The sequence below is a fragment of the Erpetoichthys calabaricus genome, chromosome 13 (assembly GCF_900747795.2).
Source record: "Erpetoichthys calabaricus chromosome 13, fErpCal1.3, whole genome shotgun sequence".
Classification (NCBI taxonomy): domain Eukaryota; kingdom Metazoa; phylum Chordata; class Cladistia; order Polypteriformes; family Polypteridae; genus Erpetoichthys; species Erpetoichthys calabaricus.
The window spans coordinates 138,446,241-138,468,233 of NC_041406.2; the positions used below are offsets into that span (position 1 = coordinate 138,446,241).

The following is a 21,993-nucleotide window of genomic DNA, read 5'->3' on the forward strand; positions in this document are numbered from 1 at the left end:
GATCAAAGCCATCGGACAGACGGAACTGAACGCAAGCAACCCAGAGGACGTGTTGCAGCTCGCAGCACAAAAGAGAAAAAAGAAGTTTCTCCAGGCAATGGCAAAATTGTATTTTTAAAAGGTTTCTATGAAATAAATACAAGACAGAATAAATGCAGTTTATAATTTATATTCACCAAAAAAAAGGTACATGGCTTTATCTTATAAAATAAACATTCAGGACAAAAGTTCTTCTGTATATACATTTTTACAAAATACATATTTACAGTAAGATACAAAATATATTTGTAAACCAAAATAAGTATTGGCTTCATAGCACAAATCTACATCAAAAACAGAAGCTTTAAGCGAGGGTGAGGTATTTGAAATGTCTTATGGAACGACCTGGATAAAGAAAGAACTGACTCTTTGAATATCAAAATGTACAAAAACAGAAATCAAATCTGCTCCTGCAGGAAGAACATTGCAAAATTACTGAAAATAGTTATAAATAGGAATTATTATTTTTTTTTAAATTAGCTAATGTCATTAAGTTAATGTAATTCATAAGTCACATTAAATTACATCTTGAACCAACTACATATTTACATGGTAAACAATTCCTGTTGCACTCTTCCGGGCTCTCCACCTATTAGAGGAATGTAAATGGTGGGTTCACATCACATAACACTGCAGGGAGGATGAACAAAACTTTGCATGTAGAAGACCCCCCCCCCCAACAAAACCGCCATCCCCCCCAAAACTGCATTTTTGCATAAACGTGGCTCAGACTTCAGCTTGCACAGTTTGGCAGGAAGTAATTCACAATGTTGTTGAATCCCCCCCAAATATTGTTTAAAAACCTAAATAGTTTCTGGATAAAAGGCCTCATTTAATGGTAACTAATGAAAATTAAGGAGGACTACATAAAAAGGCAAGGCTTTTAAAATTGTAATAAAAATAAAAATACATAAAAGTGTGGTGTTCAAACAAAGCTTGGGGTAATTAGAATGTGAAATAAAAAAATCAGCCCTTATGGGGTGGGGTGGCGGTGGCGATTTTTGGAATGTTTTAAGTGTTATAGAAAATTAAAATGCAGGCCAGATCCTGGGTACGAGGGCCTCTCAGTCGGCACCAGTGCTAACAAACTCTGCTTCTGAACCCCTGATAACACGTCTCTCTTCTTCGAGTTGTGTTTTTGTTTTTTAGGGGGAGTAAGGAACAAGGCTAGAAGATTGCTTACTTAAGGTACAAGATGATAACTTTTCAGTGCTTTTTGGTGGAGTCAGGATTCCTCCTAAAGATGCTGGAGATAAACATCCTGGTGAAACTTCGGTCTGTTTCTTTAGTGCAGCATCCTGAAATTAAAAAGGTAAAGCTTTTAGGTTTTGACAAGTGACTGTATCACTAGGATGAAGCCAACATGGACATTTGTAATAATCACACTGCAAAGGACAAAAATACTCCCTACTGATATTCCATCCATTATCCAACCCGCTGAATCTGAACACAGGGTCACGGGGGTCTGCTGGAGCCAATCCCAGCCAACACAGGGCACAAGGCAGGAACTAATCCCGGGCAGGGTGCCAACCCAGCGCAGGACACACACAAACACACCAAGCACACACTAGGGCCAATTTAGAATCGCCAATCCACCTAACCTGCATGTCTTTGGACTGTGGGAGGAAACCGGAGCGCCCGGAGGAAACCCACGCAGACACGGGGAGAACATGCAAACTCCACGCAGGGAGGACCCGGGAAGCGAACCCAGGTCTCCCAACTGCGAGGCAGCAGCGCTACCCACTGCGCCACCGTGCCGCCCTACTGATATTCCTTACCTTTAATTACTATGGCAAGTGTTCTACTCGCACATTTCAATTAATTACAGGCAACTAACATTATAAAATTTTCACAGGATGAGTAATGGTGGAGAATAACACATTGGCTGCCATTGTGCTAGTAGGTAAATTGGTCCCTGACATCAGTGTAAAGTTTGGGGTTGTTATGGTCTGCGAGACCATCGGGAGGCGCTCACTCTGTGGATCCCATTGCCACTTACAGTAAAAGTTGGCACCGTCCTTCGGATGAGACATAAAACCAAAGTCCTGACTCTCTGTAGTCCAGGGGTCTCCATCTCCAGTCCTGGAGAGCTACTGTGGCTGCAGGTTTTCATCCTAACCCTTTTAGAACAATCTAGATGAGAACAGGCCATTCAGCCCACCAGAGCTCGCCAGTCCTATGCACTTATTTCTTCCAAATTAACAAGTCGAGTTTTGAAAGTCCCTAAAGTCTTACTGTCCACCACACTACTTGGTCGCTTATTCCAAGTGTCTGTCGTTCTTTGTGTGAAGAAAAACTTCCTAACGTTTGTGCAGAATTTCCCCTTCACAAGTTTCCAGCTGTGTCCCCGTGTTCTGGATGAACTCGTTTTAAAGTCACCGTCTCGATCCACTGCACTGATTCCCTTCATCATTTTAAACACATCAATCATGTCACCTCTTAATCTTCTTTTGCTTAAACTGGGTATATTTTCTTAATTAGTGACCAGATTTTGCTGCTAATTAATGCTTTGCCGCTGGTTCTATTCCATTTGAACTAGTGTAGTGCTGAGGTGTCACCCTTGGGTCCTAGCCTGGGGTCCTGAGTTGGTTTGTTATGTGGTGGGTGCGTCAATGTGCTGTATCAGCGCGTGCTCCTAACCTCCTCCTTAATTTTAATTGATGCACAACTAAGACTTGGGCACCTTCATTTTTTCCTTAATTAGCAGCCAAACAATATTAAGACACAAAATGAACCAACACATAAACAACAACCTGTGCCCATCACACGATAATAATAAAGAAAGGTGAAGGCCTCAGTAATGTTGATCTGCTCGGGTCCACAAAACATTTTGACAGCCAGTGCTCTTAAAAAAGAAAATCAACAGTTGTGGAAATGTCTGCCATGGCTGAATGAGCACCGTGGAATTAAATAACGGGTTTAATTAGCAACGAGAATTGGCTTTAAATTAAGAAACTGAATGAAGTGAAGTTGGTTGGAGTTTGAGGCCCCAACTTAGTTGGTCATCTGTAGGCTCACTTCACATCAAGTTTATGTTTAGGTGCCATTTAAGGAAAAAAGAATCAATTCAGCAATCAGGGTCTCAAGGAAAGTCAATTAAAATAAAGGGAAAGAGTTAATTAGCAGCAAAAAACTGGTCACTAGTTAAGAAAAGCGTTAGAATGAAAACTTGCAGACACAGTAGCTCTCCAGGACTGGAGGTGGAGACCCCTGCTGTAGTCATCCCTAGGTAACTTTCAAAAACAGAAGGGCATTTCCATTTCCAAATAGCCCACTCCAGTCTGGTCACTCCGGCCCCTAAATCATCCCCTGCTCCTTAATGATAAACTCTCTGTCCTCTTCACTATCCATCCATTTTCCAACCCGCTGAATCCGAACACAGGGTCTGCTGGAGCCAATCCCAGCCAACACAGGGCACAAGGCAGGAACCAATCCCGGGCAGGGTGCCAACCCACTGCAGGTCCTCTTCACTACCTAAGAGCTGATGGGTTGCGAGCAAACTGGTGCAAGAATGGCTGCCGTCTCATCATCCAGGTGGGTGCTGCACATTGACGGTGATTGAAGTGACCTCCCTATTGTCTATGTAAAGATCTTTGAGTAGGTTAGAAAAGCACTATATAAAAGGCAATTAATTATTATTATTAAAAGGAATGCGCCACAGAGAAATGGTATTTTTTATGTTACTTATACCACATCTTGTGTAGTGATGACTGAGAAAAATGTTTTTAATGTCATGCCTGGAAAAGTCATAAACAAGAAACAGATTGCCACAATACTGAGCTTTTGAATTGAAGACGATTAAAAATGAGGTGAGGAGCATATCTTCTATTTAGAAGTGCAGTTTTCATGGCAAATTTATTTCCTGTTTATGATGTACTCATAACTTTCCTGAAGTATCTATTTACCAAAAAAAAATGCCTGTGTTATGCATGTCGTGAGGAATTGACTGGATAACTGACCAAAAAAACAAATTAAAACAATTTTATGCACTCAGCAAGGAAGAAGCAATGTTGGAGAATTGCAAATGTGGGTAATATGCCGGAAGAACATAAAGAAATGTGTGAAAAAGTAGGATGTAGTGTTGAATAGGAGGACTTTTGAACATCATGTATGATGAAGGTTCCTGGCTGAGTTACCAACAGGTTGTTTGGGGTGGTGTGTGTAGTTTGAAAAGAAGTAGCAACAGTTACGATACACATAATGGATGGACTGGCACCCCGAGTGGTTCCTTACTGGGCCAGGATTCCATCATGGAAGGACAACGTGGATAGAGGAGTCCCCCCTAGATGGGTTGGTTTCCTATTCCCTTTTCCATTCTGATGGAAGTTATAATGGATGGAGTGGGGAAGACTGCCAAGAAACGTTCATCCCCTAGTATGACAGGTGTCATTTCTCTGGATGATTTTCTCATACATCACAGTATAGTTCTGCAACCTGACCACCACTTTGAGGGAGGCATCCATTTATGTGAACACTTGAGGCGATGGACCCTTGGGAATTGGTACTATAAAGTTCAACGGAGTAGTGGGGTGTAAGGTAATTTGCTTGTTCCCTGCACATCTTGGATGAGCCTCTGATGTGTACTTAATGAAGGTTGTTACTTCATGGCTTTCAAAGTTAGCTTGTGTTGGACGTAGGAAGTCATGGAGATGGATGGATGAATGCTGGGAAGGATAGTTGTATAGTTAACTATTTTCACTGCTGTCACTCTACATTTTAAATATGACCTTGTATTAGATATATCGATAATGAGCATAATCCTTACCAGCATTGCCAAGTAGTTTGTGTGAGTTTGGATATTATGACTATCTTCCGTTGCAGTCTTCTTAAATTCCTTTAGGACTGCGGTCGAGTCTCCCTTTATAGTTTGAACAAAGGGTAACATCCAGTTTACACAGTTTGAAATAGAATCCCAATCAAGTCCTGTAGAGCACGAGAAAGGGAAAAAAATCACAATTTTACAAATTTCATTTAGCTTAACCACACCAATTACAAGCTCAAAAGCGATTGCCCTGTAACAGTAACCCTAAGAATGACTTTGGCATTGGGTGCATTAAACAGAGTGGTAAGGTGTTGCATATTGATGTGCTCATGCCTGTAAGAATTTCATTGTACAAAACACATCACAATAATGACCCCATTAAAAGTATTGTAGTGTACAGCTTCTAATAAAGCGATGACAACAGGTATACCAGGCTGTAGAGTAAATTATTTGTCAGGTAAGGAAATCCCTGAATCAAATGTTATATTCCAGCATTGCCCAGCTATACATCCTCTGTAACTCCTTAGTGTTCATTTTCAAAACATTAAGAGGCTGAAAGGTCAAGTTTTAAATGGGAAATAGAGAAGGACAGGACTAAAAATATTATTTTGGGATGGGTACAAGTACAAATAGCCATTTGTAAATGAGCATGATAAAATAAAATATTATTCAAGCTCCCAAAACACAGTGGGCCAGATGCAGAAACTACTTTGAGAAAATGTAACTTCATTATTCTACCAGTTTCTGTTTTGTAGGAAATATTCAAATATCCTTTAAACATAAAGTAGGAATATTTGAAATGCCAGCCCCCCAATACAACTGAACTCCGGGGGTTTGGCATGGGGAAGGAATTCTGAGAATATAATTTTTGTGTTCCTCTTCCTGACAGTTGACTTCTAGTTTGGATAAATTTTATACTAATGTGTAACTGCGTACAATAATGATTTATGATACTTAGTTTGTCAAAAAAAAAAATTTTTAGTTCATAAAAATAACCGCAAGCTTACCTGACACCTTCTGAACCAGCTCAAAGGACGTATAGTGGTAAAATGCAGCAGCTGCCAATACGCCATACTGATATTCCAAACAATTGATATCAAGAATGCATAAATCTAAAAGCTAAATCATAAAAATGAATTAGTATTGTTTCAATTTAAACAAAATGATTCTTATTGACAAACAATGCAGTTTTAAATGGGGAAAAGCAAAAATAGTTCAATGCAGAACATTTTGGACCAAGTAAACTTTATATAGAATAGTCAAAACACTAGCACAGAATGCAACACAATGGTCTCATTCATTCAAGAATTGCAACCATGGACATTTGATGTCCTCCTAGAGATTTCTGTGCAAATGTAATAAATTATAAAATTGAGGGAAAAAAACCCAAAAAACTCACTTGTGCTACTTGAATAAATGTCTCTTGAGGAAATTGAGGTAGTAAGACATTCCTTTCTTCATCTAAAGAAGCCATCTGGATATATAACTTTAGCCATGAGATAATAGTCTCTGGGCATAAGTCCCAGTTTAATGCCTATTTAACATTGGAGGAGACACAAACAAATTTGAATTAGTATGACTCCAATCCCTTCCTGCTTAATTTTATTTTTAAATGGGCATGCCAAGTGTCTGTCCTTGACCCCTAAAGACTGTAAAGGCACTGCAATTTCTCAACTGTACAATCTAAGAATAACTTAAAGACCTAAACAGGAAAACTTAAAAAGTCTAAATACGAATCTAGTAAACGGCATTCAAACAGGATAAAGATCGGTGGGTACTGACAATGCAATAGATCTCATTAAAAACCAAATAAATCTCATTTTGTAGAAATACATTTATTTTATGTACTTTGGGTTCTTTATGACAGGTTGTGATAGAGGAACGTCAACCCACACACTCTAGTGCCATAAAAATGGGTGCCATTTAACCATGCAGTCAGTTTTATTAGTATTTTTTTTCCAGAAGTCAAAATTTGAAAGAAATAAAATAAGTTAAAATGTTCTTGCTTTTTGGTTTGTACGATGTGAAGTCTTTTATTGACAGTTTTTTAAATTGTTTCAAAAGATTTTTAAATATTATTTAACTTGCACATTTGCAAGCATTGAGTTTATAGACTTGTCTCTGGCCCTAGGTATGTTTACCACATCTTTTGACTTTAACTTTGCTAGAATTTTGCCCTTCCTACTAGGCCGTAAAAGCATTAGTGTTTTTTTTCTGCATAAATAAAATGTAACATTTATCACACTGCATAGTTACCAAGCAGAAGAATTTTTAAATGGTGTAATGGATAGACCTCCATGAGTCCTATTTTTTTTTTTTCAAACTTTGCTAAAGTCTTTGTAATTTGGTCAACACTATAAAAAATCTGATTTAAAAAAATGTTAAACTTCTTTTTAGCAGAATATTTTCTTTGTTCTTTTCCAAAAATATGAAAATGAATTAAAAGCAACCCAATCACACTAAGATGTTAGCAAATAAAAAAAAAACCTTACCTTTAATATAATTAATTCCATATCTATAATTTCTTCAACGGAGCATGCACCATCTGTTACATAGGCAAACTCGTGTAATTTGGGAGGGTAAATTTCCTAAATAAGGATACAAATTAAGAAAATCGTTAAAAATGACAACTCAAGACTCTTCAGATCAATATGCTTGTATGCACTTTATTGGTAAATTAAGAGTATTTTTTTTTTAAATTTTATTGTAATAACACAACATTCCATACAAATAGATCAATTTTAACAAAAATAGGATCAAAAACAAATCAAAATTAAAAGTAAAGTGTTGTACTAGGGTGTTGTACCGTGTTAGCCATTATGAATGTAGAGAAAAGCCAAGCAAAATGACACCTTTTATTGGCTAACTAAAAAGATTACAATATGCAAGCTTTCGAGGCAACTCAGGCCCCTTCTTCAGGCAAGATGTAATCATCTTGTCTGAAGATCAAAGATGTGATTACAACTTGCCTGAAGAAGGGGCCTGAGTTGCCTCGAAAGCTTGCATATTATAATCTTTTTAGTTAGCCAATAAAAGGTGTCATTTTGCTTGGCTTTTCTCTACAAGTAAAATGTTTAAATGCTACTTGTTTTAGTATCATCCATCCATCCATTTTCCAACCCGCTGAATCCAAACACAGGGTCACAGGAGTCTGCTGGAGTCAATCCCAGCCAACACAGGGCGCAAGGCAGGAACCAATCCCGGACAGGGCGCCAACCCACCGCAGGCCACACACACAATCACCCACACACTAATTTTTTAGTATCAGTCCTAATGAAATAAACACGAAAGTGCTTAGTGGGCTAGCTATCCCTTTACATTTTAACTTGTTATTTAGACACAAAATATACAAACACTTTCTACCCATACTCCCTTCATTAACTCTTAATATTAAAAAAGGAAAATAAGATGAGGTAAAATGATAGAACCAACACCAGTCAAAATCAGAAATAATGCATGCAATTAATTCTAATTGAAAAATCTGTCCATCCAGTTTCCAAATTCGCTTATCCCAAGCAGGGTCTAAGACAAAATGTTTGTGCAGAACAAAAAAACAAAAGCTATAAAACATCTTAAAAATGAAACCAAACAACTCTAGAAATGTTGATAAAGAAACTGGACATTTTGAGCCTTTTAGTCAAAACACATGCATGTTATATTTATTTACAGTCAGCACATATTTCATTATTTTCTGCGTTAGCACTAAGTCAGTTTTATTATTTCTACTGTATTATAAATTTCCTAGTTTAACATAACCAAACCTTAAAATGCAAGATATATGAAAATGATGCTGTTGCAAGGGATATTAAAAAGTGCCTTGTATTTTATTTTTGAATTGGATAAATGCTAGTACATTAGTAAGGATTAAAGGGGACAATACTTGTAATATTAAAATTTGCAGCATTTTAATACTTGTGTTTTGTTTTGGTTGACCTTTAGTCTCTCAAGTGGTGGTGTTTTGTTGCCGAGAGATGACACATGTGACATTCTGTAACCATATCAATAATTTACCAGAAAAGGCAGTCACAGCAAGGGAGAGACGGCTGCAGATGTGGAAGGGGTGGAGTACTTGTTCATACTTTCCTTTCATAAAACATTTTAACGGATAAGAAAATTGACCTCTGTAATAAACACGTTTTTTAAATAACATTTCCATTTAATAAATACAGCACAAACAAAACAGTAAAAAATTAATATAAAAGTAATAAACTGGGACACTAATTATGCTAAAAAAAATGACAGTATATATAAAGCACATTTTTGTGCTACTGGTAAATAGTGTTTTTCTATGATTTCCACACTGGCAGGTTAAAGAAATGCTTCAAATGAAATTCAAAATGAACCTTAATTTTTTACTTTAAGAAATGTCTGTGGGAGACAGGAATTAAGTTTTTGATTTGCTTGTTATTTTGTAATGAAACTTTAGTGGGTTGCAATAAATAGAATGACAAAAAGGCAAGTTCTGCAATTTAAACCTGAAAAGTTGTACATTTTCAATACACTGATATTTTACTTTTTTTAATATTTACTTATTCTGTACTGTCAGTTTCATTCTACGGATACAGGGTTTTCTGTGGTTATGGTTTTAAAACAACTGCAGTATTTACAGCCTTTGTTCTAGAAGTTTATATGTACACTGATCACACCTTTCTCTGAAACCTAACATCTGATGGCAGTGAAGCAGAAGTGTATAATTAGATCAGATTTATTGTTATTTTGAATAACATTACCATTACATTCAGCTGCTGCTGAAGAATGTGAATTTCCCATTGGGATTAATAAAGTATCTATCTATCTATCACATATGGCTTGGACATGGACCCTAAATCAATTCCTGGCTGAAAGGTGCAGTGTAAATTTTACATTTCCTGTAGCTTGTATTGGTTTTCTCCAGGGACCTGTGTGTCCTCCAGTGTGTGCACATCGTTGAGCAGGTTTATGTAATCAGATGGATTGACCTCTCAGAAGTGGCCAGGCATGGGTGTGTATCCTGTGATGGACTGCTACCCTCTCCAGTGCTGAATCCTGACTTGCACCTGATGCTTTCCAAACAGGCTTCACTCCTCACACTACTGAATTTTGATTTTTAATTCACTGAAACCAAAAAATATTTGTACTACACTTATTATTTAAGTGCATCCACTTTAATGCAAGTTGGATTTGATTCTGCTAGAACTCAACAGACTTGGCAATTAAACTTATTGCAGCTGAAAATATTCTGTATATTTTGAGATGATCACTGGACGTGTACAGTCAGGAGTCGAGTCCAAATAAAAGTGCTTTAACGCAAATGGCATTGGGAGGATGCAAGATAAATATACAGTAGTTGAGAACCCAGAAAACACTGCAAATAACATTCTGATTAAATTAGTAGTATTTACGTAGGCGCTAACAGGTCATGTGAAATGACATGATAACTGGCAGTAATCTGTAAACTGGCATCCGCTCAGGGAGGCAAAGAGCTCACTTCATTAAATACTTTTAAACATGCAGTGTTAAATAAGGATTAGCATTTGTGCTTAAAAAAATGATTTGCTCCTACTTTATTGTTGTTGTGCACTCTTGCTTACAGAAAATTCTCTCTATGTTTTAATTGTTTATGAGAATAACTATATTTAAAACAATAGCACTGATGCCTATTGTTTTCATTTTACCTGATATTGCACTTGTAACTAGGACATTAAAAGAGTTATGACATTAGATCTGCATTTTAATTGATTTTGACCATGTAATGTTCTCCACTTGAGTTGTTCTCCTTCCTTATACAATACAGTAAGTAACCAAGCACTTGAAATTGTGCCTCATATGGTCTAATGACCATTTTGGCAGGAAAAAAAAAAAAAATTATATTATATATATAATGTATTATGAATATATGTCATTTGTTCACAAACAATAATTAACATAACCAATGCTCCATTTTAGTAATGGAAGTGTATTATTAAAAAAATTAAACTGAATTAATGTTCAAAAAATTCTCAGTTTAAAATTGTATGTGCTGCATTTAAACTGTCATTTTGTCTAATTACTTGAGTTGATTTACATTGTTGATTGACTCCCTGTTTGAGACACTACAAGACGGTTTTTCTATTCACATCATCCAACAAAGGACTGTATCATTTTGTTATAAATATTGTTAACCCTTGTTGTTTCATGTATAAAACAATGACAATTTTAAAAGCATAGATTCCACTAACCCATACATGTTTCTCAAAGTAGTAAAACAAACATGAAATTACGAGTTGTGTGTGAACTATTCTATTACGTAACAAGACACAAGTCACACCACAAGTGTAGGAGTCAATCTGATACAGGTGTTAAAATCTATTCATACCCCGATGCTAATTCAACCTGCTAGAATTGTGGAAGAACTAAATATGCAGCAACTGTTTCAATGCAAACTAAGTAATAATTCCACCATTTCACTCTGCTGCAGCTTGTGAGGAAACACAATTACGCAAAAGGCTGACTATACTTTCCTGTGCATGGGAGCAAACTGACCAAAGCAGAGATGATATGAAATATACAAGTTTGCTCCTGGAATAATATACCACAAGAAGCATCTGAAACAAACTTGAAAAATACTCACCTCAATTTTGGAAGCAATAAAGAGTGTGGAAATTCCTATTAGTTGTAACATATTTTTATTGATATTCTCCTGTGTTACCATAAACCGATCAAAGAAATCTTGAGCCAAATAGAAAGTTTCCCGATGCAGTGCATATACTTCGCATACCTAAAAGACATTAAAACATGGGTTAGTACCTTTTCACCAACATCAGGACAGAATTACGACCATCACCCATCTTAGATGGTTGCTATGATGTACAGGTTTGCAAAAAGTTGGCATTCCTTTATGTGCATATCACTGACTAATTACTCATCCATCACATTTCCAAAAATGCTTTTATGATTAGAGGGACATGGGAAGCAAAAGAGCTATAGCCAACCCTAGACTGGCCATCAGTCCATTTATTACAATGCATGTTTACATTGGGCCAGTTTATTGTCTTAAAATGCTGCCTTTAAGCTAAACAAGTTGATTGTGTATATATATATATAATATATATATACACACACACACACACATTTTATATATATATATATATATATATATATATATATATATATATATATATATATATATATATATATATATAATATATAGAGAGAGAGAGATTAGTGCTTTGACATTTTCATTATACTGTACTGGAAATGATACTCATTTGCCATCTTGCAAACTTAAGAGTACATTAGGTAATCTGCCTTAAATAATCCACATACAAACATACAAAAACCACAGTAAAGCTGAAAATAAGCCTGATGCTAGTACAACCTCTTCCATTTTAGTATTATAACCCCAGTATTTCCACTGCCAGTGAACTAAGAGCAGGTAGGATGAGTCTAAAAGAAGTCTCTTCCAAGCATCGCCACATTACAAAGCAAAGCATTACATTGTCTAAAATATGCATGTAAGCCTCTATTTACCTCTTTTAAAGATTCAACCTACATTTTCTAACTTGTTTATCTAGGTCAGGATCATAAGTAGCCAGTCCTTGTTTTGGCCTCTCTGAGTGCAAGGTGAGAAACAAGCCTGAATGGGGCACGACTCCATTATGGGGCATATGCATTCATACCAGGCCAGTTTAAAGTTGTCAATTAACATTATATGCAGGTTTTGGAGGATCTGGGAGGAATGTCTATACCAGTGTTCCCCAAACTCGGTCCTGGGGGCACACTGTGGCTGCAGGCTTTTGTTCCAACCGGATTCCTAATCAGTGACAACACCTGATAGCACTGATCTCATTTAATTAGCTGGTATTTTTTTCTTCTTTTATTTGACATTCAGAAAAGCACAGCAATGTGATTTTTACATTTATAAGACATTTAGAAATATTTCTGCTTTTGCTATAGATTTAAATGCTTAACTGTCTTTTGTTGATTTCATTATACTTTGCTCTTTCTCTGTGCAGTTTTTCCCCATTCTTTGTATCTTAATAATGACAATTTAAAATGATCAGAGCAGACACCCAGGCAAACAACACGGAATAATCAAAGGCTGCAACTACTTTAGCATCAGACCCACTAATTAGTAAATAATGGATTAATTAAACAATTAGACCTAGAAAAGAAGAATGAAAATCAAGATGAAAATACTGTTAAAAAGAAAAAAATACATTATTCCTATATAACTGCTTGGTACATTTTAATATTTTTTTTTTTTAGCAAACTTAGTTTTCTAATTTCTATATTGTTCCCTAAACACAGAACTCAGGAAATATCAGTTCACTTAATTAGCCCAGGAGTTCAATTAAAGACGGAAGCTGGTTGGAACAAAAACCTGCAGCCATAGGGGTTCACCGGGACCGAGTTTGGGAAACACTGATCTATACAAACAGTGTCCAGGAAGGGATTCAAATCAGGTTGCTGTAGCTATGAGGAAGGAGTTCTATGGACTGTGAGATTGTACATTTACACAAGGAAGAAGGTGGGTTTAGGAAGGAGGACAACAGGACACCACTTAGAAAACATAACCAAACACACACACACAAACTCACCTCGAGCAGCCAGTCAAGAAGAATGGCCCTCATTTTTGGTTGCAGCATTGGATGCTGATATAGAAAGCCTTTGTTGTGAGTGTATTTTACTTCTTTATTCAACATTCTTATCCATACATCATCAGAGTTTGCCCAGCTTCAATTCGACAAGGAAGGAAAAAAAAGATTTTTATTCAAATTAAACAATTTTAAGCAAAAGCAATTAAATCGAAATTAAAACTATATTTTATAAAGGGTAAATTACCACAATTAAGAGTATATATGTTTATGTACATCGATGCCACCATATTCAGTAAAAACAGAAAATTATTTTTTGGTACCTCCTTAAGGTTAAGCTTGCAGTAGGACTTAAAAGACACCAAACCGTATTTTTGTTCAAGTTTTAAACATATTGCTTTTGATTGCATTTTTGTATTCATATAAATGTACTACACAAGTAAAAAAACAACAAAACTCTCTTAACTGTGATCCTGTTTCTTCCATTTCTATCTCTACTGACTGTCTAGAGAAGATTATAAACCTTTCGTCCTTTTCTATGCAGATTTTGATTTACTATAGTTTTACAGGAGTACTAGGGTGTTGTTTACAGGTTAAACGCTCAAAGCTCCTTTGTTGTGTTTAATTACAACAAACTTAACATTTTACCACATTCAAATAAACCTTGTTGTGGAAAGAAGAAAATGCAAAGTACTAAAGAATAAATAGTTTATTCATATTAATATGTAAACAAAAAATAACTTACCTAAGATGTGGTAAAGGTGATGGCTTTATAAAGAGGTTTTTAAATCTGTATTGTTTAAACCCAGAGAAGTCAGTAGTGGTGGTCTCAATTTCTTTGTGAGGTGTTTCAATTAGGATGCAAGGACTCGCAACTCCAGGTGCCCAACAGCTCTGCAAAAATGGATCCAAAAATTCAATCAATACATATCTTTTTATTAGGGAGGGAGGGAAAAAAAAAGAAAACTCCACCAATCACAATATGTGTTGTTTGTGGCTTAGGTGACCTCTTGGTCTAATCATAATAACACTTTGTACCAATGCTTAGATCCATAACAGAGTACCTGTCTTTTTTGTTATTTTCTAAAACTTACATTTTATTTCACCCTACTTCAATGCATAATATTGCTCTACTTGTGCCCATTAAGTATACTTTGAAAATCTCTAACATGCAAATAATCATTGTGTAAAATAGTTTGTATCAAAACACTATGCATATCTTTGCAGTGGGGAAGAAGCAAACTGACAGAAAAAAAAAACAATTTACCTTAGTGCTTATACAGTGGTGTGAAAAACTATTTGCCCCCTTCCTGATTTCTTATTCTTTTGCATGTTTGTCACACAAAATGTTTCTGATCATCAAACACATTTAACCATTAGTCAAATATAACACAAGTAAACACAAAATGCAGTTTTTAAATGATGGTATTTATTATTTAGGGAGAAAAAAAATCCAAACCTACATGGCCCTGTGTGAAAAAGTAATTGCCCCCTTGTTAAAAAATAACCTAACTGTGGTGTATCACACCTGAGTTCAATTTCCGTAGCCACCCCCAGGCCTGATTACTGCCACACCTGTTTCTAATCAGAAATCACTTAAATAGGAGCTGCCTGACACAGAGAAGTAGACCAAAAGCACCTCAAAAGCTAGACATCATGCCAAGATCCAAAGAAATTCAGGAACAAATGAGAACAGAAGTAATTGAGATCTATCAGTCTGGTAAAGGTTATAAAGCCATTTCTAAAGCTTTGGGACTCCAGCGAACCACAGTGAGAGCCATTATCCACAAATGGCAAAAACATGGAACAGTGGTGAACCTTCCCAGGAGTGGCCGGCCGACCAAAATTACCCCAAGAGCGCAGAGACGACTCATCCGAGAGGTCAAAAAAGACCCCAGGACAACGTCTAAAGAACTGCAGGCCTCACTTGCCTCAATTAAGGTCAGTGTTCACGACTCCACCATAAGAAAGAGACTGGGCAAAAACGGCCTGCATGGCAGATTTCCAAGACGCAAACCACTGTTAAGCAAAAAGAACATTAGGGCTCGTCTCAATTTTGCTAAGAAACATCTCAATGATTGCCAAGACTTTTGGGAAAATACCTTGTGGACTGATGAGTCAAAAGTTGAACTTTTTGGAAGGCAAATGTCCCGTTACATCTGGCGTAAAAGGAACACAGCATTTCAGAAAAAGAACATCATACCAACAGTAAAATATGGTGGTGGTAGTGTGATGGTCTGGGGTTGTTTTGCTGCTTCAGGACCTTTTAGGCTTGCTGTGATAGATGGAACCATGAATTCTACTGTCTACCAAAAAATCCTGAAGGAGAATGTCCGGCCATCTGTTCGTCAACTCAAGCTGAAGCGATCTTGGGTGCTGCAACAGGACAATGACCCAAAACACACCAGCAAATCCACCTCTGAATGGCTGAAGAAAAACAAAATGAAGACTTTGGAGTGGCCTAGTCAAAGTCCTGACCTGAATCCAATTGAGATGCTATGGCATGACCTTAAAAAGGCGGTTCATGTTAGAAAACTCTCAAATAAAGCTGAATTACAACAATTTTGCAAAGATGAGTGGGCCAAAATTCCTCCAGAGCGCTGTAAAAGACTCATTGCAAGTTATCGCAAACGCTTGATTGCAGTTATTGCTGCTAAGGGTGGCCCAACCAGTTATTAGGTTCAGGGGGCAATTACTTTTTCACACAGGGCCATGTAGGTTTGGATTTTTTTTTCTCCCTAAATAATAAAAACCACCATTTACAAACTGCATTTTGTGTTTACTTGTGTTATATTTGACTAATGGTTAAATGTGTTTGATGATCAGAAACATTTTGTGTGACAAACATGCAAAAGAATAAGAAATCAGGAAGGGGGCAAATAGTTTTTCACACCACTGTAGATAAGGCAGTCATTTTGGAATCATTACTGATTAATAAAATTACGATTCATCTAACTTTATGTCCTTCATGGTTTTAAGTATCTTGTTGTAGAATGCCCTAAGAAGGACATCCATCCATCCATCCATTATCCACCGCTTATCAGAGGTCGGGTCGCGGGGGCAGCAGCCTAAGCCGGGAAGCCCAGATCTCCCTCTCCCCGGGCCACCTCCTCCAGGAGGACCCAGAGGTGTTCCAAGGCCAGCCGGGAGATATAATCCCTCCAGCGTGTCCTGGATTTGCCCCGTGGCCTTCTCCCAGTGGGGCATGCCCAGAACACCCCCTCCAAGAAGGCGTCCAGAGGGCATCCTTACCAGATGCCCGAACCACCTCAACTGACTCCTCTCAATGTGGAGGAGCAGCGACTCTACTCCGAGTCTCTCCCGGATAAGAAGGACACTTAATAGATATTCAATATGCATATTGGAGAAATTCTTATCTTAGAAAATACTTAATTAGTCTTCACTTTCATTACATTATGTATACATCTGTAGTATTACATGTCCCTTATCAAAACCATTTAGGTTTTCTGAGAAGAGCAATTTTCAGTAATGCCTCAAAAGCATATTGTAATCTTTTTAGTTAGCCAATAAAAGGTGTCATTTTGCTTGACATCTCATGACACACCTAAATGATCACTCATATCGGATAGTTTTAGAAATCATAGAATAGTTCAATGGAAGTCTCCACAAAAACTGAGTGATTGTGCAAAATGAACAAGACTAGTGAGAAAGGCCACCTGCCATGAAGGATTTACAAGCTACAGAAGCTAAGACTGGAGAGACTGTGCATTCAACAACTGTTGCCTGGGTGCTTCACCAGCCATAGTTTTATCGGAGTGAGGCAGAGAGAAAGCCGCTGTTAATAAACGTCATTTTGCTTAAAGTTTGCCAGAAGGCACATGGAAGACTCTGAAGTCAGCTGGAAGAAGGTTCTTTGAGGAGTCCAAAATGGTGTTTTTTTTGGCAATCAAACTAAAATCCATGTTTCAGCATAAATTAAGCAAACACACACCGTCCCCACCGTGAAGCATGGTAGCATCAGGCAAGTTTTTTTCTGCAGCTGCCCCCAAAAGGCTTGTGAAGTAAAAATGAATGCAACAACGCACAGGGAAATCTAAAGGGTGCCTAAAAGAAAAAAAAATAAAACACCCTGCTCCTTGGGAGAAGATTTGTTTCTCAAAAAAACAACAACAACCCCAAGCATAAAGCCAAAGCAATACATGGATAGCACAGAAAACTGCAATCTCAATGTCGCAGAAAGACAGAGTCAGAGTCCACACCTCAGTCCAATTGACAATTTGTGGCTGGACACGAAAAAGCTCTTCACTCACAATCTCCATGCAGCCTTACAGAGCAGGAGCAGTTTTGCAAAAATTAATGAGGACAAATTGCATTGTCCAGATATGCAAAGCTTAGGGAGAGACCTGTACACACCAACCCAAGGCTGTCATATGGCTGCCGATGGTGTGATAAAAAGTGAAAACTTCCAAGGGATGAATAATTGTTATAGTCACTCTATTTGTAATCCTGTGAGCATTTCAAATTTGCATATACAATTGGTTAAAACTTTGCTTTAGCTGTTGTCATACCTTCCCCTAATTAAGTGAACAGATCTGAATGTTAACTTTTCAAGTATGTGTGCCTCTGTGATTCAGTGTTCCTTAAGGATAAAAATATGAACATTTTCAGTGGGGTGAATACATTTTATTGGCATTTTACCCACACATTTTATATGATAGACAAGAACGGCACTATATGATGGAGATACTGTATCCCTATCTACTTCTGTATACACACATCCATGACACATATACACATGTATGATAGATAGATCCTAATTTTAGTATAGTAGGCAGGATTAGATAGATAGATAGACAGACACTTTATTAATCCCAATGGGAAATTCACATTCTCCAGCAGCAGCATACTGATACAATAAATAATATTAAATTAAAGAATGATAATAATGCAGGTGAAAAACAGACAACAACTTTGTATAATGTTAGATGTTAACGTTTACCGACTCCTGGGTGGAATTGAAGAGTCGCATAGTTTGGGGAAGGAACGATCTCCTCAATCTGTCAGTGGAGCAGGACGGTGACAGCAGTCTGTCGCTGAAGCTGCTCCTCTGTCTGGAGATGATACTATTTAGTGGATGCAGTGGATTCTCCATAATTGATAGGAGCCTGTATGTGCACACATAAACTATCCAGTTGTGTATTTTTCTTAAGATATCCTTTGCTCACCACACAAATCTGTGTAACTGTGTGTATTGTTGTTAAATCTTGAATAAAAATATTATCAACGATGCTTAATCGTCGCCCCAAACAATATATACTATATACAAGTGCACATCCATCCTCGTTTTAAACAAGCTATCCATTTTCTGATTCTGGGAGTCCGTGTCTGTCTTGGCAGCACTGAGCACAAGGACCCTGTCATAATCTCGCTCACTCATACAGGGCCAGTTCAATATGACGGTCACGTTTTTTGGGTTGTGTGAGGAAAAACTATGCAAACGTAGAGACAAATGATCAAAGTTTGGTTCCTTGACTGCACCTATGGTGCCAACCTCTCCACTGTCCTGTATATAGTGTATACTATTTACTTATACTTACATGTACTGTATGTACATATAAATATTACAACTATAATTAGAAATACACACACAGATACATACATAGAAAAACAAATGAAGCAAAGCGGATAATCACAGTCGTTACAGCGCTCTTCGATGGAAGAGCTTCTATAAAAGAGAATAAAACTATTTCTTGCTAACCTTACATTTTATGCCCGACTGCTGAAGTGCCACGCAAGGGACAAAGAGTGGTCTTGAGCGGAATTAGGCGGGCACACAGATGGGCGGGCGCAGGCGCAGGCGCCGCGCGCGCACACACTCACCCGCCAAGCCGCAGGCGCGCCAGGACAGCCCGAGCCTCAACAAATGCGCCAGGCGGCTCACGCCGGTCACACAGCAGCTGTCACCACACTCGCGCTTTCTATCGCCACCAGCATATTTGTCGGGGGATGGGTGGGGGGGTGTTAAACCCGCGGAAAGAACAATGATAACCCCCATTTAAAGATTATACGTGCCCCCCCCCCCCAACATACACACCACTTCCCGGTGTTTTTCTAGGTAGTCGATTCCCCCACTAACCTGTATTTCGTAGTTATGTTTCTTGATTACTGTTAACTCCGGTTCGTCCTGCAAAAGAGACGAACAAGTTTAATAACGTTTTATATATACATATAAACACATATATAGTTGCATACAAACATACTTATATATATATATATACACACACACACTTCAGTCTAATAAAAAATTAAACTCCTCCCTTACTATTTGTATTTCACATCTCCTTTTTCTAGTTGTATTGATTCTTGGGGGACATCCAATTTCATTTCTGGCTTGTAAACGAACACTGCAAAGGTAAGTCGAAAAATAGTATTAAAAATGTGCCCGTAGAACATATGTGAAAGGAAATATCAGAGTGCTCTATATATAAAAAGATCCCCAACACAGATGTATGACATAAAACTCACCTGCGCCTTGACATCCTGTTGAAAAAGAGCTGATAGCTATAAAACAAAAATATATACATAGTTAAGCTACGTGTGCATCGATAAAGGTGACAAATCATCAAAATAACAATTTAAGCAAATTGCGGAACTACGCAAATTCAACAGCCAGTTTAAGAAAGGACACACGGCGGCAAAAGCTTACGAGAAAAAAAAAAAGTAGGCAGACACAACGGGGAGGCACTGCCGGCTCCTCAAAACATAATCGTTTAGTATAAAAAGTACAAAATGCAACCCCCGCTGTAGTGTGCTTTATTTTTCGAGGCCAAACGTGGAGTGAAGAGCCTCGCTGAACAGGCGCCGCTGGTTATTTTAGGAGGCTTCAGGCTCACCCTTCTCCGCGCCAAATTGTGCAAAAGCGGGCAGGACCGTTTTGGTCACGTACCTCAAAGGGCTTCCCTACACGAGTCGCTGCCACACACACACACACACAGAAGCACAAATATACAAATATTAATAACGTCTGCTAATATTTCCTGCCTATTTCAAAAAAATAAACGAGCTGACATCTCTAATCGTTACTCTTGACGCGCAAAGGGAAATGTTCAATGACAAAGTCCACTATACCTTACTTTCATTTCATGTCCTTACAAAAAAAAAATACAGCACTGTCAGGATTACAGGAACCGTTTTTCAAACACAGAAAACAATCCGATAACGTTATTAAACGACTTAACAGATGCAGCGTCCACAGATAATTACCAGCAAAGTTGTCCGAATAACCAACTCGATCGTAAATAAAAAAATATAACAGCAATGCACAGTGCCCGAATTGTCCTAAAACGATTATGCCAGTACTCCTTCCACCCTTTCGAATGGGTAAATCATTGTATTTTGCAAATCCCGCGCAGTTTTCTACGCGCCGATTCCCAGCAAAGCCGCCTTACCGGAGGAGTGTGACTCTGCAGAGTGAGCTAGCATCAGTGAGCGCCGGCGCCAAGTCTTAAATTGTACCGGCACCCCTGCTACCGCGCATGCGCCCGTCCGCCGAGTCTGCCCTCCAGGGGCATCGCTTTCAGATTCGAAACCGCGGACGTTTCGTTGTTCCTCCTAATGTATATCTATATGTTGTAAAATTATACATCCATCAATAGCTTTGACACTGGCAAAGAAAAGGAGAATTCAATCAAAAGGTTGAATTGAAATTTTCTCTTCTGGCGTCTGCACGTTAGGTTTTTGTTAGATTTTTCATACTGAAGATCCATATAAAAATAAAGTGTGCAGCAACTGACAAAATGTTTATTACTTCTTACATTATTGCGAAGTTTTAACTTTGATTTATTTATTAATGGATGTGCAGATTCTTCTTAATTTATTTGAGGTTGCGGTCACCAATATGCAAAGAATCGATTGGGTACTACATACGCGTTCTCCCCACCTTGGGGTGGAGCTACGAGTGAGCATCAGCCAATGAAAAGAGTGTAAAGTGGAGCCAACGTGAGCGGTACAAAATGTAAACAGACAGCTGAGTTCCTGCTTCCCGTGTGACGTACAAGCAACCCCGGATGAGGCATCCAAAATTTGAACAGCTTAAAACGTACGGCGGGGGTTTTCTTCCATTTGCATTACTTTGTGCATAACAAGTTACGAACGCGTAGCCCTTTATATTAACAATATGGAAACAATAATATACGATATATGGATCAACTTTTGTACTCGCTCAACAATTCATTCAGAGACGATAGGTACTGCACTGCAGAAGCCCAGTTCAAGGTAAGAGTCCATCTCTGTCTTTTGGTGTGCAGACTTACACAGACAAATTTACATTTAAATATAGGGAAAATGTTTTTGATACTGACCGAAATTTCTTGTGTTAAAATATAAAATTCACATTTATCTATATTAGCAAAACTGTACAATGTATACTGACAAGATAAGTAATTAAAATCGCGTGAAACTAGATTTCAGAAGTCACACCAAGTAGATCGCATTTCCATCTGTCCATTTTATTATTTTTAGTCCCTGTATCTAGTTTAATTTATATTGTTAATTAATTTATTTATTTATCAGACACCTTTATCCAAGGCGACTTACAAAGTAAGTTATAATACGTAAAGGAATGATTAGAAGGTGCAAGCATCAAAAGCAACAGAGGAAATGATAAAAAAGCAAGCA

General features: G+C 37.7%; 2 protein-coding genes across 5 annotated transcripts in view; one reads left to right on the forward strand and one right to left on the reverse strand.

The window, feature by feature from the left end:
* Positions 1 to 234, forward strand: part of ints8 (integrator complex subunit 8) — a 58,432-nt gene extending 58,198 nt beyond the window's left edge. For both annotated transcript variants that reach the window (XM_028817622.2, XM_028817620.2), the window contains exon 28: positions 2 to 234. In XM_028817622.2, coding sequence (XP_028673455.1) covers positions 2 to 118 — 117 coding nt within the window. In that variant the 3' untranslated portion in view covers positions 119 to 234. The remainder of the gene's footprint in view (position 1) is intronic.
* ccne2 (cyclin E2) lies at positions 196 to 21,613 on the reverse strand. Of its 3 annotated transcripts, none has more exons than XM_028817623.2 (12): positions 20,766 to 21,613; positions 19,843 to 19,878; positions 19,640 to 19,721; positions 19,454 to 19,501; positions 14,102 to 14,250; positions 13,360 to 13,495; positions 11,391 to 11,537; positions 7,294 to 7,389; positions 6,201 to 6,335; positions 5,809 to 5,920; positions 4,805 to 4,962; positions 196 to 1,337 (listed from the first exon to the last, which is right to left on the reverse strand). In XM_028817623.2, exons 2-12 carry the CDS (start codon positions 19,854 to 19,856, stop codon positions 1,185 to 1,187), a joined length of 1,230 nt encoding a protein of 409 aa, XP_028673456.1. In that variant the 5' UTR covers positions 19,857 to 19,878; positions 20,766 to 21,613; the 3' UTR covers positions 196 to 1,184. The 3 variants fall into 3 exon arrangements, with proteins under 3 accessions (XP_028673456.1, XP_028673457.1, XP_051791467.1); XM_028817624.2 differs by lacking the exon at positions 20,766 to 21,613 and adding an exon at positions 20,581 to 20,759; XM_051935507.1 differs by lacking the exon at positions 20,766 to 21,613 and having other exon boundaries at positions 19,843 to 20,573.
* Between the last annotated feature and the right edge of the window lie 380 nt (positions 21,614 to 21,993).